General features: G+C 39.6%; 1 protein-coding gene across 1 annotated transcript in view; it reads left to right on the top strand.

Annotated features, from left to right (window-relative positions):
- Window positions 1-16,634, top strand: part of LOC105471819 (BUB1 mitotic checkpoint serine/threonine kinase) — a 40,473-nt gene that overhangs the window by 2,619 nt on the left and 21,220 nt on the right. The window contains exons 2-11 of the mRNA XM_011724565.2: window positions 1,130-1,189; window positions 1,271-1,409; window positions 2,627-2,823; window positions 4,919-4,962; window positions 5,937-6,037; window positions 7,599-7,651; window positions 7,743-7,927; window positions 9,012-9,163; window positions 13,906-14,165; window positions 15,693-15,751. Of these exons, the coding sequence (XP_011722867.2) occupies window positions 1,130-1,189; window positions 1,271-1,409; window positions 2,627-2,823; window positions 4,919-4,962; window positions 5,937-6,037; window positions 7,599-7,651; window positions 7,743-7,927; window positions 9,012-9,163; window positions 13,906-14,165; window positions 15,693-15,751 (1,250 nt within the window). The remainder of the gene's footprint in view (window positions 1-1,129; window positions 1,190-1,270; window positions 1,410-2,626; window positions 2,824-4,918; window positions 4,963-5,936; window positions 6,038-7,598; window positions 7,652-7,742; window positions 7,928-9,011; window positions 9,164-13,905; window positions 14,166-15,692; window positions 15,752-16,634) is intronic.

The following is a 16,634-nucleotide window of genomic DNA, read 5'->3' as shown; positions in this document are numbered from 1 at the left end:
TAGGTCTTGTCACCCCCGCATTTTCCTGCTCATCACACTTAAACCACACTGGCTTGCTTTCTGTTCCTGAAGTTCTCTCAGCCTTGACCATTTCCCCCTCAGATAGCTACATGGCTGTCTGGCACTGATCACATGTCACCGCCTCTGAGAGGCAGGATTTCCCTGACCAGCCTGTCTAAAACTAGTAACTCTTATCACATTCTCACCCTTTCTCCTGTTATATTTTATTTTGTTTGTTCTTCTAAGTACTTAGTGTAACCTGACATTACTTTGCATGTTTCTTTTTGTTTGTTTAGCCCCTCTAGCATCTGAATTCCCAAGGGGAATTTTGCTCTGCCTGACTGATTTTTTTCAGCTGTGGTTGAGTATGTGGAAGTGGGGGACGCAGAGTTCTCTGGGAGCTCTGTGGCTGATTTCTGAGCACTGCTATCATCTACTGTTCCTCTGGGACTTTGTTACTTTGAAGCCATGAAAACTGTGTCTGGAACTCTACTTTGTGGTACTCTGGGCTGCCTCACACCCATTTACAAGTCCTCTTTGACTCTTGTTCCAGCCATGTCTCAGCCATGCTCCTGGGAAGCAAAGGCAGGGGTGTGAGTCAGTGCCATGCCTGGATCCCACTGGAAGGGCAGGAGTCTGAGTCAGTGCCATGCCTGGATCCCACTGGAAGGGCAGGGATCTGAGTCAGTGCCATGCCTGGATCCCACTGGAAGGGCAGGGGTCTGAGTCAGTGCCATGCCTGGATCCCACTGGAAGGGCAGGAGTCTGAGTCAGTGCCATGCCTGGATCCCACTGGAAGGGCAGGGATCTGAATCAGTGCCATGCCTGGATCCTCTTGTTAGGAGGAGGAGCAAACTTCTGGACACTGCCCCTCATGGTGGTAGTGACATTGGGGTTCTGTGAGAGGAGAAGGACACTCGGGGACAGAGCTGGGACTTCTGGAAAAACACTGGCTGCTTCTGAGTTTTCTATGTCTGAGCGAATGCTTCTTAAAATTTTAAATACTATGTGGATTGATATTTAAGATTTTCATTGTAATGCATATAAATGGTATATGTAAAATGAAGTCTATCTTTTGCTTGTAGGCAGTATCTCTAATATCCCATGTGCATACCTTTCTCTCTTCTAGGATGCTTGAAGCCCACATGCAGAGCTACAAGGGCAATGACCCCCTTGGTGAATGGGAAAGGTCAGCATTTAGTTATTTTATTTCCCCTAAACAAACTATATGCTGTCCCGTGGAAAATTAACATTATCCATATTTTTCTAGATACATACAGTGGGTAGAAGAGAATTTTCCTGAGAATAAAGAATACTTGATAACTTTACTAGAACATTTAATGAAGGAATTTTTAGATAAGAAGAAATACCACAATGACCCAAGATTCATCAATTATTGTTTAAAATTTGTAAGTATACTTAAGATGTATAATCAAATCTATAATATTGTTGTACTTTTGCTTTTTAAACTTAGATTGTAAGATCGTTTTAGACTTTTAATTCCTTGTTTCTAGTTCTGAAGATGTAGAGAGGAAAGACTGTTTATTCTCTGATTCAACAGACTTCTGTGTCACTAGTGATTAAAAAATATGTAGGGGCTGGGCACAGTGGCTCACGCCTGTAATTCCAGCACTTGGGGAGGCCAAGGCAGGTGGATCACTTGAGTTCAGAAATTCGAGACCAGCCTGGCCAACATGGTGAAATCCTGTCTCTACTAAAAATACAAAAATTAACTGGGCATGGTGGCAGGCACCTGTAATCCCAGCTACTCGGCAGGCTGAGGCAGGAGAATTGCTTGATCCTGGGGGGTGGATTTTGCAGTGAGCCAAGATCATGCCACTGCACTCCAGCCTGGGTGACAGAGTGAGACTCTGTCCCCCCAACCAAGAAAAAAAATTATGTGCGGACTTCTCTCTACCAGCAACTAGTCAGTCAACTCTGTAATTGTGTCTCCAATTCAATTCGAGCACTACCTGAAAATACCTTCAGATTCCACAGGTTAAGGGTTCTGTTCCACAAGACTGCCTCTCACTTCTAATGCCAGTTGCAAGCCACAGGTTGTTTTACCTGTGCTTCTGACTGGCTGGCTATAAAGCAGAGTTCACACAACCCTCTCCCTGGGCCTGGGTTTGATGAATTTGCTAGAGTGGCTCACAGAACTCAGGGAAACACTTACTTTCGGTTAATGTTTTATTATAAAGGATATTACTAAGAATACCGATGAATACCAGATGAAGAGATGTTTAGGGCAAGGTATTGGGGAAGGTGTGTGGAGCTTCCTTGCCCTTTCCAGGTGTGACACCCTCCAGGAACCTCCATGTATTTAGCTCTCCAGAAGCTTGTCTAAGCTCTATCCTTTTGGGTTTTTATGGAGGTACCTTACACAGATGTGACTGATTAAATCATTGGCCATTGGTGATTGGCTTAAACTTCAGTCCCTCTTCCCTCCCTGGAGGTTCAGCGGTGGGGCTGAAAAGTCCAACCCTCTAAACCTGCCTTGGTTTTGCTGGTGACCAGCTCCCATCTGAAGCTACCTAGGGGCTCCCAGCTTAGCTGGCTAACTCCTCACCAGACGTAGACTAGCAGTTCCATTATTCTTACGTCTTTTTGTTTTGGGTTCCCGTAGGCTGAGTACAACAGTGACCTCCATCAATTTTTTGAGTTTCTGTACAACCGTGGGATTGGAACCCTGTCATCCCTTCTGTACATAACCTGGGCGGGGCATCTGGAAGCCCAGGGAGAGCTGCAGCATGCCAGTGCTGTCCTTCAGAGAGGAATTCAAAACCAGGCTGAACCCAGAGAGCTCCTGCAACAACAGTACAGGTGCTTACAAAGTCAAACTCACTGTGATGATTCTGACTTTGAAAAGGAGTGTTTGCTGTTAAAAATTGTATCGTTAGCAATTTGTACAGGGAAATCCTTCTAGTTTTGGAAAATGTGGATAATATAGGAGAGTGTAAAGAAAAAAACTGCTCAGAAATATTACTGTTAACAATAACTGGCACATTTCCTTCTTGTATCTTTTCCTGTGCCTGTGTGGGTATCTTTGTGTTTATATATTTTAACAGCAAGTCATATTGTATGTCTGGTTATACATACAAAGAAATACTGAAGAAATTATGAACTTTTAAACTACTTCTGTAGTAGTTGTGAAACCTGTCACAGTGTTGTGTCATAATCCAACCACTCTCCAACTGGACATTGAAGTTGTTTACATTTTGATTTTTATAAACGGCACTATGATAAATACCTTTTTTTTTTGGAGATAGAGTCTCACTCTGTTGCCCGGGCTGGAGTGCAGTGGTGTGATCTCAGCTCACTGCAGCCTTCCACTTCCGGCCTCAGGAGATTCTCCTGCCTCAGCCTCTTGAGTAGCTGGAACTACAGGGACGTGCCACCACGCCCAGCTAATTTTTCTATTTTTAGTAGAGACGAGGTTTCACCATGTTGGCCAGGCTGGCCTTGAACTCCTGACCTCAAGTGATCTTCCTGCTTTACTCGGCCTCCCAAAGTGCTGGGATTACAGGTGTGAGCCGCTGCGCCTGGCCTGTGATGAATATATTTCTTAATGAATAACATTGTTCACATTTTTAAAACTTTTTCTATGATCAAACATATGTCACTTAGGGAACTGTGAAAATACAGAAAACGAAAGAAAACCTTTTGGCATTTTCCTTGGCACTTTTTTTCTTTGTTACAGGATTGCATGCATGCTTTATATACATATACAGCTTTGTGTCAACGTCTTTTTCCTTCATCATAAAAGTATTTTTTAGTATATTTCCTATTTTTACTTAGTTTCTACTCATAGATTCTCAGAATTGAAACTGTTGAGTCAAAGGGTGTATGAAGAGTTTTTACACTTGTGGTGCATGTAACCAAACTACCTATTGAAGGTTATACCAATTGTTTACTCCTCTCATTAGTAGAATTTGAGATCCATTATCTACTGCACCCCTTGCCAGCCTTTAATATACTCATCTTTTCAATTTTTCTGTATTACTCATGCCTTTTTAAGATGTCATTATGAGATTTTTCAAACACACAAAAAAGAAAAAATTAGTATAATAAACTTCCATTTATCTATCACCAGCTTTTAATAATTAACATTTCATGTTTCTCAATGCTGAGGAATTTTAAAGCCTATCCATAACAGCAAAATATTTTTCCCCAAACCCTATTGTAAACATCTCTAAAGTCTTATTTCTTATAGAGCCTTATTCCATAATCATACCTAAGAAGACTAACAATAATTATTTAATATCACGTAATTTTCAGTCTTTCCTCATCATGTAAAATGGCTTCTTAACCATTGGTTTGTTTGACTTAAGAGCCAACGAGGCTTACCACTTGGTTGCTTTATAGCGTGCACTTTGGCTCGCATCGCTCAGAAATGTCAGGCGTGGGAATTGCACATTACTCGACAGGTAGAGTTGAAAATGAAATATGCCATGAAATGACATATTTGAGAACTTCTCACAGAGCGTGAACAATGATATGTCTGCCTTTCGAAGCAGTAATCTAAGTACTTTTGTACTTTCACTTCTTTCTTCCAAATATATTCATTATGTTCCAAATGTATAAAGTACCTAAAGTAGGAGTTCAAACATCGTGTGTTAGAACATTTGCAGACTTGACACATGGAGAAAGAGGGTGCATTTTTATCTGAATTTGAGAAATACTGACATAAACTAGGCAAAAGGAGGAAGTTTTGTAATACAGATAACGTACTGGATATAAAAATATTTCCAGAATTTTATTTTTTAATTTTGAAGCAACTCTAAAATTTAACTGTACATTCTCTCTTGACATCAGACTTTACTAGCTTATAATAAGTTGTCTATGGTATTTAGTTTTCACTCTAACAGCTGTGTACTGTTTTATAATCTATATTGATGTCTTTTCTGCTATCATTTAGGTTATTTCAGACACGCCGCACTGAAACCCATTTGTCAGCTCAAGGTAAAATCAGGCTGTCTAAAATGCCTGTTGTTGTCCATTTAGTCTTGGATTTGTACTAGTATTTTCTTTTCTTTAAAAAACAAACCTGGCTGGGCGTGGTGGCTCAGACCTGTAATCCCAGGACTTTGGGAGGCCAAGACGGGTGCATCACCTGAGGTCAGGAGTTCAAGACCAGCCTGGCCAACGTGGTGAAACCCCGTCTCTACTAAATACAAAAATTAGCCAAGTGTGGTGGTGGGCACCTGTAGTCCTGGCTACTCAGGAGGCTGAGGCAGGAGAATTGCTTGAGCTCAGGAGGCAGAGGTTGCAGTGAGCCGAGATCATGCCACTGTATTCCAGCCTGGGTGACAAAGTGAGACTCCGTCTCCACAAAAAAAAAAAAAAAAAAAAAGAAAACCCATCCAATTTTTAATGAAAACCAAATTGCACTCTCAGGTGACAGAGAAAGCATTCTGATCATCATAATCCCACTAAATAGCCCCAGAGAGCAGGGGCTTTGTCTTAGCATTTTAAAAGAGCAAACCTGCAAGAAAAGCTTGATAATGTCACTGTATTTCTAGGATTTTTTTTTTTAATTCAAAATTGACCAAAATACTTAATCTGGACTCCATCTATTTGTAATGGAATCAAATGTGTTTAATGCAACTTTTAAAGAAATATAGCCATTTCTTTTTCTTAGAACTAAATATCACATTTCAGCAATAAGCATTGCCTATCCTATCTGGTTGTTTAAAATTACTAGTTAGGTTTTACATTTCTTTTGGGGACTTCCTGGCATTTTGAATTGGTCAGAAAATTGTGTAATACTTATTTTAAAAATGTTTTAGTTGCAATTTCTGAGACAGTGTAAATGAGTTGATTTACTTCTTATGATTCCTACTGGAAGGATCAGGGGAATTTATTATGTGTGATAATTTTACTTAATATGGTTTTACCCTTAATTTCTCCTTACTTTATTCTCTTTTCCCTCTTAGCTAGAACCTCAGAACCTCTGCATGATGTTCAGGTTTTAAACCAAATGATAACATCAAAATCAAATCCAGGAAATAACATGGCCTGCATTTCTAAGAATCAGGTAATAATGACATTTGTAGCTTGTGTGGAAACTGGGAATGGTATTTAATGGCCAGCCTGGCTGCCTTCTACATCCACTTTGACATCTCATTTCTTTGGTCTTTCATGGCTCTAACCTCCATGTCAGCCATCTGCTCCTGTGGCAACTTCCTGGGCCTGTTATTCTCCCCGACTCACCTCAAATACAATTTGTTGTCTAACCCAGGGGCCTTCACCACATAGCCTCCTGTCTTTACTCTCCCCACCAGCTTTTCCCTTACCAGTGAGTGTCCTTCGCTCTGTTCTGCTGGCCTCTGCATAGGCTCTGGAAATCCCTACCTGGGATTGCACCCATCTGGGGGCTCCTGAGCCTGGCTTTCAAAACTCAGAGCCTCAAAGGTTGGTGCCTGTTACCTCAAGTAACAGGGAGGTCTCATACTTCCAGGCACTGGGACATGCTTCCAGTGTCCAATTCACTCTTGATGTTTTGTGTATCTCTTATGTTTCTAGGTTCACTCTTTAGTGCCAAAAGATAGTGATTTTAGACTTCTTTTCAGTCTCTTCAAACTTGGGACCTGGCTACCTCTAGCCTCCATCTCAGGAACTTCAAAAATACTATCTCAACAGATAGCAGATGCCATCAAGTGACATCTGTCAGTTTTCTGCCACCAACCAATAAATGTAACTGCATCCTTCCCTGTGAGAAAAGGTGGCCTTCTATCTGTGCTTGTCCTTATCCTCATCAAGATTTTTGCCCTGTGGAGATCTCTTCTGCCTCCATGGCGTATCAACATGGGAAAATGCTCAAGTCTCTTCTTCCCTCAGCCTCATGTTTCCCAACTATGTTTCCCATGTTACCCTCCACAGTACAACTTTCTTTCAGAGTTCATCAAGGACCTCCTTGAAGCAAAAGCCAATGGAAACGCCTCTGTTCTTAGGGTGTATGTACAGGTTTTATTAATGTAACACGTTCTTAGAAGTAGAATATGCATTCCTAACTTTGACAGGTAATGCAGCTTGTCCCAATTTACATTTTACATCCTATACTTGCTTGCCAGCCTCCTGACCTCCTTTTGCCCTGTCTAATCTCTAGACAGAGATGGGTCTTGATTGCAGTCCCAGTTCCCAGACCTAGCTCAGTGTGACATGGAAGTGTCTGGTAAATATTTGTTTAGTGAATGAATTTGAGAACTCTTGAGGGCAGAGTAGTACCTGAGGAAAACTTTAATTAAAAAAAAAAAGTTTAACACAGCACTTGGGAATGTCAGTCGCATAATGTTCAGACACTATGGTCTAGCTCCTAGACTATGAATTGAAGGGAAATAAACTATGGTTCTTCTCTACTGCTGAGTAGGACTTTATTAAAAAACAAAAAAGTCTTTCTTTGATTAAGTTGCAATAGTTATTGTGAGGTTGTGGATACAAAGTAAATCTTTTGATATTAATCATAATTTAAAATTACGTAAATCTTGGGATTAAGGTCCCTCTTCCCCTCAAGCATTTTCATATTGTTTTCTGAAGTAATTTGGGTGACGCTTTCTTCTCAGATAAGTGAATGCTGATGGTTGTTTTTTGTTTTTTAGGGTTCAGAGCTTTCTGGAGTGGTATCTTCAGCTTGTGATAAAGAGTCAAATATGCAAGTATAATCAGTGCATTAATCTAGTATTAGTTTCCTTTAAGTGCTCTTCGGTACATTGTTGTAAATAATGTATTTTCCCCCCTTATAGGGAACAAAGAGTGATCATGATTTCTAAATCAGAATATTCTGTGCACTCATCTTTGGCATCCAAAGCTGATGTTGAGCAGGTTGTTATGTATTGCAAGGAGAAGCTTATTCGTGGGGAATCAGAATTTTCCTTTGAAGAATTGAGAGCCCAGAAATACAATCAACGGAGAAAGCATGAGCAATGGGGTACTTGCAATCTTGTATTTTGAGTTATTCTTATGTCACCTAAAAAAATCCTCATCTCTGCGTAATTACTTTTTTATAGAATAATTGACTATGTTGAAAGACTGCAAAAGTCTTCATCTCATCCCATCAGAAGCCCGAAATCATTATTAACCCATTTTGCCTTTGCCCCGAGAGTACTACGCTGGCAGCGAGCTGCACCTTTTTTTTCTGAATTGAAAATTGCTTAACCACTAGTGTAGCAGCCAAGTTAGTCCAAGGACTAAATTGATGTCTTGGCAGCAAACTTATGGTTGAAAGAGTGCTAAATTAGATATACATACCACTGTCATCTTAGCTTTAGTGAAATAAATATTTTAAAATTTTTCAGTATTATCTGTATACAGTAATTCTAAACCCCTAGGTCAGTTATTTGAACCTTTATTCCACTCAGAACTTCTATACCATCTAAGTTATTTGGGCTGTAGCCATTCTAGGCCTTCCTTTTTTGTTCATTTTCATACTCAGTTGACAACAGAGAAGACAAGTCAGTTAACACAGAGGACTCATTTTGTGCTGGGCATAGATGCATTTTTCTTTCACATGCCATGACTGAAAGTCTTAAGCCAGCCTCTTTGACTTGTCTGTGGCATGGCTCTGTTAACCAGTTGTTGGAAATGGGACTGACCACAGCATGCTTGAAGCCCTGATCAGTTAATGCACTTCACTTCTACTTAGAAAGTCTCTAGAAATTTTTATCTTTTAAAAACAAATAAAAACTTACTTTAAAATGATTTGGCAATCATGATTGTTTACAAGAACAATCATGTATATGATGGTTAAAAAAATCTTTACTATTATACTGTGCTATTATTATTATTTTTGATCAGCATGTAGTTTTTTTTTTTTTAGTAATTTACATGCCCTGAACATACAGCAGCCAAGCTGTGGGCAGGTAAAAATTAAAAGGTAATACAAGTTTCGCTTCTAAAACCAAATATGAGAAAGACAAAAAAATCGGCCCCCTAAAATTTCCTCATTTTGCATGTATTCCTATGATTACCTGGATTTAAATTTTGCATGCACACCATTTTTATCTTTCCTAAAGTAAATGAAGACAGACATTATATGAAAAGGAAAGAAGCAAATGCTTTTGAAGAACAGCTATTAAAACAGAAAATGGATGAACTTCATAAGAAGTTACATCAGGTGGTGGAGACATCCCATGAGGAGCTGCCCGCTTCCCAGGAAAGGTCCGAGGTATGTTGTGCTCTTCATGACACGTCCTGTACCCAGCAGCAGGAATGGCAGTTTGATTTGTTCCTTTCTATGTGCTGTTTTAGAGTTAATTCTGATGTTAATTTAGCTAGTAACTTCCTGAAAGTCTAAAATAATTTGACACAGAAGTTCAAAAAGTAGAGTGAGAGTAGAAAGTTATAGAACAGAATGGTAGTATGTTTTACATGTTTGTGTGTATGTGTACATGTCTATACATTCATGTATTTATATATAGACCTTTTTCTGGTTTTTGTACAGTGACTATTGTGTAATGAATATTGGAGTATAGTACTCTCAATAATTTATCATTTAGATAAGTTTTTTGTTTGCCATTATTTCATCTTGGAAAAGGAGGTGATGAGTGTGTTAGAGCCACATATATTTTCTTAAAATTAGAAGTGAATGAAGGAGATTGGAAATAAACTCATTTAAGCTGTATAGTGGTTGCTTAATCTTTCATAGTATATGTCTGTCTATGACATAGGATACCATGAAGATAAAATAGTTTATTTTCTTACATATTTGGAAAGTATAAAAATACGTGACTATATGATGGTTTTTTAAAATAGCACATGAAATGTGTGTATATATGTATATATGAAGGAGAGCATTCATTTTTATATATGTATGTGTGTATGTATGCATATATATACACACACACACACACACGCAAAAATTCTTTTTTTTTAAAAAATTTTTAGACAGGGTCTTTCTCTGGCACCCATGCTAGAGTGCAGTGGTATGATAACTGTTCATTGTATCCTCCATAGTAGCTGCGACCACATGCATGTACCACCACACCACCTAATTTTTTATTTTATTTTTTATAGAGATGGGGTCTCGCCATGTTGCCCAGCCTGGTGCCAAACTCCTGGGCTCAAGCGATCCTCTTGCCTCAGCCTCCCAAAGTGTTGTGATTACAGGTGTGAGCCACCACGTCTGGTCTGAATGTTCTCCTTTATTGCTAACTGCTGTAGTTTGTATTTTTCCAGACTGACTGTGTATGAAAACACATAAATATGAATACAATAGAATGTTCTACATAAATAAGACTTATTTTCTGCTTTTTCTACCTAACACCTCTGATAGATCTTTCACTACTATTGCATAGATATCTAGCTAATTCTACTTGCAGCATAGTCTTCTGTCATACCTTATAAAAGGGAGTGTATCATGTAGAAACTGTTAGAAGTCATGCTGCCTTTCAAGTGTATGTACCTAAAATGCTGTCAGTCTGCCCTCTATAAACTTAGGATTGTGCACTCACATTAATAGTGTGTAAAAGGACTTGTTTCTTGTACACATTTGGCTAACATTAACTATACTAAATCTTTTCAAGCACCTGATGTAGTTTCTTTAATTATAGGTGGATTTGGACATTTTTGGGATACATTTAGTGGCTGTTTAACTTTTTTTCCTTTAAATTGACTGGATGGCTTTGTCCATTTTTCTTTTGAGTCATTTCATTTTTTTCTGATTTATTTGTATTTCTTTTTTTGTATAATTTATATTTTCCCTGGATAGTTGTAAGAAATTATTAATAAATTGTTCTTCCTGGCTCCTTTCCTGTGGTATATTCCTGGTTCCCATGTCTTTATTTCTCCTTAATGTCCTCATTTTGAAGGCACACATTCTCCAATAGCTTATTTAAAAAACAAACAAACAAAAAAGAAGAAGCAACAGCAGCATGTTTGAGGGGTTAGTTTTTGAGGTCTCTTGCATGTCTAAAAGCATCTTTATTCTACCCTCACACTTGGTTGATAATTTGGTTGGGCACAGTGTTCTAGGAAGGAAATCACATTCACTCAAGAGTTTTTAAAGACACTCCTTCATTGTTTTTTGGCTTGCACTGTTGGTGTGGAAAAACCCCGAGTCCTTCTCATTCTTGGTTCTTTGAGATGATGTTTGTTTTTCTCTGGAGGGGTATAGGATCATTTTTCCCCGCTGTATTGTGACATAGTGATGTATCTGGTATTTATCTTTTCATCCATTATACTTAGTGCTTAAATGTTCTAGTTTTGCAACTCTGGGGAATTTTCTTAATATATATTTTTAGAGGTGGATATTTTTTCCTCATACTCTCTGTCAGGCTATCCTGGACTGGTCATTTAATTTTCTTAATTTTCTTAAATTTCACCGTTTTTTCTATCTTTGTCCTTTTTTCCCCCTAATTTTCTTTGAGATTGCCTTAATTTTCATGGCCATCTTTTTTTTTTTTTTTTTTTTTTGAGACGGAGTCTCGCTCTGTCGCCCAGGCTGGAGTGCAGTGGCGCGATCTCGGCTCACTGCAAGCTCCGCCTCCCGGGTTCACGCCATTCTCCTGCCTCAGCCTCCCGAGTAGCTGGGACTACAGGCGCCCACAACCGCGCCCGGCTAATTTTTTGTATTTTTAGTAGAGACGGGGTTTCACCGTGGTCTCGATCTCCTGACCTTGTGATCCGCCCGCCTCGGCCTCCCAAAGTGCTGGGATTACAGGCGTGAGCCACCGCGCCCGGCCATGGCCATCTTATTAAATTCTTTTTTTTTTTTTTTTGAGACGGAGTCTCGCTCTGTCGCCCAGGCTGGAGTGCAGTGGCGCACTCTCGTCTCACTGCAAACTCTGCCTCCCGGGTTCACAACATTCTTCTGCCTCAGCCTCCCGAGTAGCTGGGACTACAGGCGTCTGCCACCACTCCCAGCTATTTTTTTTTTTTTTTTTTTTTTGTATTTTTAGTAGGGATGGGGTTTCACCGTGTTAGCCAGGATGGTCTCGATTTCCTGACCTCGTGATTTCCCCACCTTGGCCTCCCAAAGTGCTGGGATTACAGGCTTGAGCCACCACGCCCGGCCAGCATCTGCTTTTTAAACAGACTTTTACAATGTTCCTATCTTCAGCTCCACCTTTACTTCCATTCCCAGGTGTAGATTTCTGAACTTGTCTAGCAATTAGGGACACACCGCTCCTAGCCGCCTTCAACAGCTATGTTAAGTGTAGAATTCCTTCACTGTCATTTTGGTGAGATTTTTGGAGTATATCAAGCCACTGTCTTTAACTAGAAGCCTGCCTTTTTCAAACTTACTTCTCTGTATGAATAGCATCAGGTTATAATTTCCAAGTGGATTGCCTGTTGTCTCTAAATCATTTATTGATCTGCTCAGCCTTTCCCCATTGATTTAAAATATCTTTACCATGTACTAAATTTTCATGTATACAAGATCCAATTCTAAAATATCTATACCTTTGTTTTAGTCAGTAGATCTCTACTTGATCATTTCATAGATGTATTTACTACAACTTTCTTTTTTTTTGAAACGGAGTCTCCCACTATTTCCCAGGCTGGAGTACAGTGGTACGATCTCTGCTCACTGCAACCTCCGCTTCCTGGGTTCAAGTAATTCTCCTACCTCAGCCTCCCGAGTAGCTGGGATTACAGGCGCTGGCCAAGATGGCCGGCTAATTTTTTGTATTTTTAATAAAGATGAGGTTTCACTGTGTTGGCCAGGCTGATCTTGAACTCCTGACCTTGTGATCCACCTACCTCGGCCTCCAACTTTCTTACATGTTTTGGTATCTGGTGGAGAAAATCTCTGGTATTGTTCAGAATATTTCTTCAGAATTGAATATTATGATTATTTATAATCTTTACTAATTTGGTAGGTGAGAAAAGTGGTGTCGGTTATCATTTTTGCTGACAAAGGAGGATGAGGTTTTTGTATTTTTTTCCATTAGTCTGTAAAATAACTATTCTTGCCCTAGATATTTGGTGGTGTTTGTTTGTTTGTGGTTTGAGGCAGGGTCTCACTCTGTCATCCAGGCTGGAATGCAGTGGTGCAATCTCGGCTCGCTGCAGCCTCCTCCTCCCAGGCTCAAGTGATCCTCCCGCCTCAGCTTCCTGAGTAGCTGGGACTACAGGCACTTGCCTCCATGTCCAGCTAATTTCTTGTATTTTGTGTAGAGACAGGGTTTTGCCATGTTGCTGAGCCTGGTCTCAAACTCTGGAGCTCAAGCAAACCACCAGCCTTGGTCTCCCAAAGTTCTGGGATTGAAAAGTTACAGGCTTGAGCCACCCATGCCTGGCTGGTGTTTTTCTTAACAATTTATAAGCATACTTTTATATGGTGAGAAATTAACTCATCTAACTTTGTAACACTAAAGCATACAATTACAATCTTATATTGATGTGAGTAGCAAAGCAAAGATTTTAAATTTAGAGCTTATTATCCTTCCTGTGGTGAGACAGGCTTTTGTGGCAGTTATTATTGCAATTTATATTTGTGTTTCCTATTCTTCAAAGTGAAAATGGCTACGAAAAGTATTTTATTTATTTTTTCCCGATTTCAAGTCCTATCTCATATACCAATCTAAGGGTATTTTAATGGGAGGAACACTATAATGAGCTTTTGATAACACTGATTTGTTGACCTCTCCCAAAATTAAGTAAAGAGAAATAAGATAATACTTAAATGCTGATACAACTACAGAGACTTGTTATTTCAGTGGTTAGAAATTATGAGCTGCTAATGGTGTCTGTGGTTCAGAAGCTACAAAGCATCCGTTTTGTAGAGTGGTCTTTTTGTTGTTGACTGTACATTTCAGAATGCTTGAAGAAGGAGTATGGGGAAACGTCAAGGAAAAAGGAATCTACTGAAGACAGATGCCATGCTTTGAGAAGTTGTAATGCCTGATTAGTAGTAGTCTGGACTTCATGGTTTTGTTTTTGTTGTTTGTTTGTTCAACATGAAAGGTTAATCCAGCATGTATGGGGCCAAGTGTAGGCTCCCAGCAGGAACTGAGAGCTCCATGTCTTCCAGTCACCTATCAGCAGACACCAGTGAACATGGAAAAGAACCCAAGAGAGGCACCTCCTGTTGTTCCTCCTTTGGCAAATGCTATTTCTGCAGCTTTGGTGTCCCCAGCCACCAGCCAGAGCATTGCTCCTCCCGTTCCTTTGAAAGCCCAGACAGTAACAGACTCCGTGTTTGCAGTGGCCAGCAAAGATGCTGGGTAAGCTGAAGGTAGTCCTAGAGATGACAGTGATGTGATTGGCACTTGTCACCTTCTCTACATGACCTGCATTATCAGGAACAGTATGTAAAAGATGAATGACGTCTGCCTTTTATTTTTAGATAGGTATGTTGTTGAAAAAGCAAGTGGCAAAACATTGCTCCCAATCCTTTAGGCTTACTTATTCCATGCTTCTTTTAGAGTATTTATTTTATTTTATACGTTTGTGAATGAAAAATTTTCAATACTCTGAAAGTCAACAGTCACTTGGTAACTGAAGAATATACAGCTTTTAGGCTAAAATTGCCTTTGGTCACTGACTTTGAATACCTGCAGAGATCATAACTATCTAGACAATTACTTGACATGTATTCTCATATTCCTTCTGTCTTCCCATAGAGAGCAGTTTGGGATTAACACACATGATTCTGTCTCTCAAAATGTACCTCTGCATTGGAAGTTTTTACCCCAATTTTGAGGGATTTCTCCAGATTTCAGAAATTATAATTAATGTCATATCACTTTTTTAATTACCTCCAGTGATTTCGACTCTTTTAGCTCGTTTTTATAGGGATTTGTAAAATTAAAAATGCTTTGCATGTTTTACTTTATACCTTAACAGGGTTTATTAAGGGAACTCCAGCAATGTTAAATAGACACATTAGATCTACTACCCCAAGTGCACTTAAACTGATGTAAATGGCTTGCGTATCATTTTTTTCTTTCTTGATAACCATTACTTTTAAAGGCTGGAGGACATTGCACTGTGGCTGCTGGCTCATCACAGCAAAGGTGTCCTGCACAGCTGAGGCACACCAGTGCTTCTCCATGTCCTGACTCTGGTTAGCTGCCCGGAGCCGGGCTCAACTCTTTAACCTCTGTAATGAATGGGATCATTTGAATAGTCATAGGACTTTACCACGTATAGAGATGGTTCTTATTCCTATAATCACTGTGTCACACAAATGTTTACTACCTGGTCTTTTCTGTAAAAATTCTTTTCCTGAAATGGAACTCAAAGGAAAAAAAAAAAATTTTATTTACTTACACTGTAGACCCTAAGTGGTTCCATCTGTATTTTGACAGGCTTGTAATTATTGACTGATTTTTTTTTTCTTTCTATTATTTCTTGAGAGTTAAAAATTCTAATAGATTAAGCATTTTTTTTTTTTTTTTTTTTTTTTTTTTTTTTTTGAGATGGAGTCTCTCTTGTTGCCCAGGCTGGAGTGCAATGGTGCGATCTTGGCTCACTGCAACCCTACCTTCCAGGTTCAAGTGATTTCTCCTGCCTCAGCCTCCCAAGTAGCTGGGATTACAGGTGCCTACCAGCACACCTGGCTAATTTTTTTGTATTTCTAGTAGAGGAGGGGTTTCACCATATTGGCCAGGTTGGTCTCAAACTCCTGACCTCAGGCGATCCGCCTGCCTTGGCCGCCCAAAGTACTGGGATTACAGGCGTCAGCCACCGTGCCCAGCCTAGATCAAGCATTTTATTCTCTAGTGTGTCTCAAGAGTTTTCTCTTCCAGATGTGTGAATAAGAGTACTCATGAATTCAAGCCACAGAGTGGAGCAGAAATAAAAGAAGGTAATGTTTAATTATAATAAATGTGTTTCTGTCCATATTCCTCTATATCACTTAGAGGTGTGTTTTATGACTGTGGTTTATGAAGGCTTCAGGCCTTAATGAACCTGAGTGTTAGATTTCCTGTTCTTAGAGTATAGGTTATTTATCTGTGAGCCATTTCAAATAAATGTAGAAATCCACTTGTTAGTCACATCTTTTTAGTTTAACATTCTTTGGAAATGTAGTTTGTGAATACATTTCTAGTAAATTTCTCAGGAAATTAATCCAAAACAGAGTCATCTTTAGTATGTTAGGTAGGAAAGGCTAGCAAAAGTTTAGTTAGAAGTGTTCCACTGTTATTTGGTACCACTTTGTTGGAGGCATTTTCATAGAAGGTAAGTTTTATAAATAATAAGACACACAGATTGGACTTTCACATCCCCCCTGTGTGACTGGGACATCTTTTTTCTGGACAGTTTGGTGAGGAGCAGGGCTGTTTGAAATAGCTGGAGGCTCATTAACTGAACCAAGACTTATTAAGCCTGCTTTGTAGGTGCCAGGCACTGTTATACATAGTTAGGGATGAAGTCATGAACAAAAAAATCTCCACGCACACAGAGGGGGAAAGAAATGTACTATTGGAGTTGTGGGGTTGAAATTTCAGAGGTGGTGATATTTAGGTAAAGGGCTGAAGTTAGGGAGCTTACCATGCCACTAGCTTGGGCAATCTTTTCAGGCAGGGGGAATATTAAGTGTTAAGCCCTCAAGCAGGAAAATCTCTGATATATTCCAAGCACAGCAAAGGGACCAATGTGGGGAGGTAAGCAGGGAGAGGAGGAAGGTGAGGCCTGATCAAACAGGACCCAGGCTGTGCAGGGCCTTGTATTCTATGCCTGACTGCAGT

Source organism: Macaca nemestrina, chromosome 13 (assembly GCF_043159975.1).
Source record: "Macaca nemestrina isolate mMacNem1 chromosome 13, mMacNem.hap1, whole genome shotgun sequence".
In the NCBI taxonomy this organism is placed as follows: domain Eukaryota; kingdom Metazoa; phylum Chordata; class Mammalia; order Primates; family Cercopithecidae; genus Macaca; species Macaca nemestrina.
The sequence above is the reverse complement of the archived record's forward strand: the minus strand, read 5'-3'. Positions and strand labels throughout refer to the sequence as shown.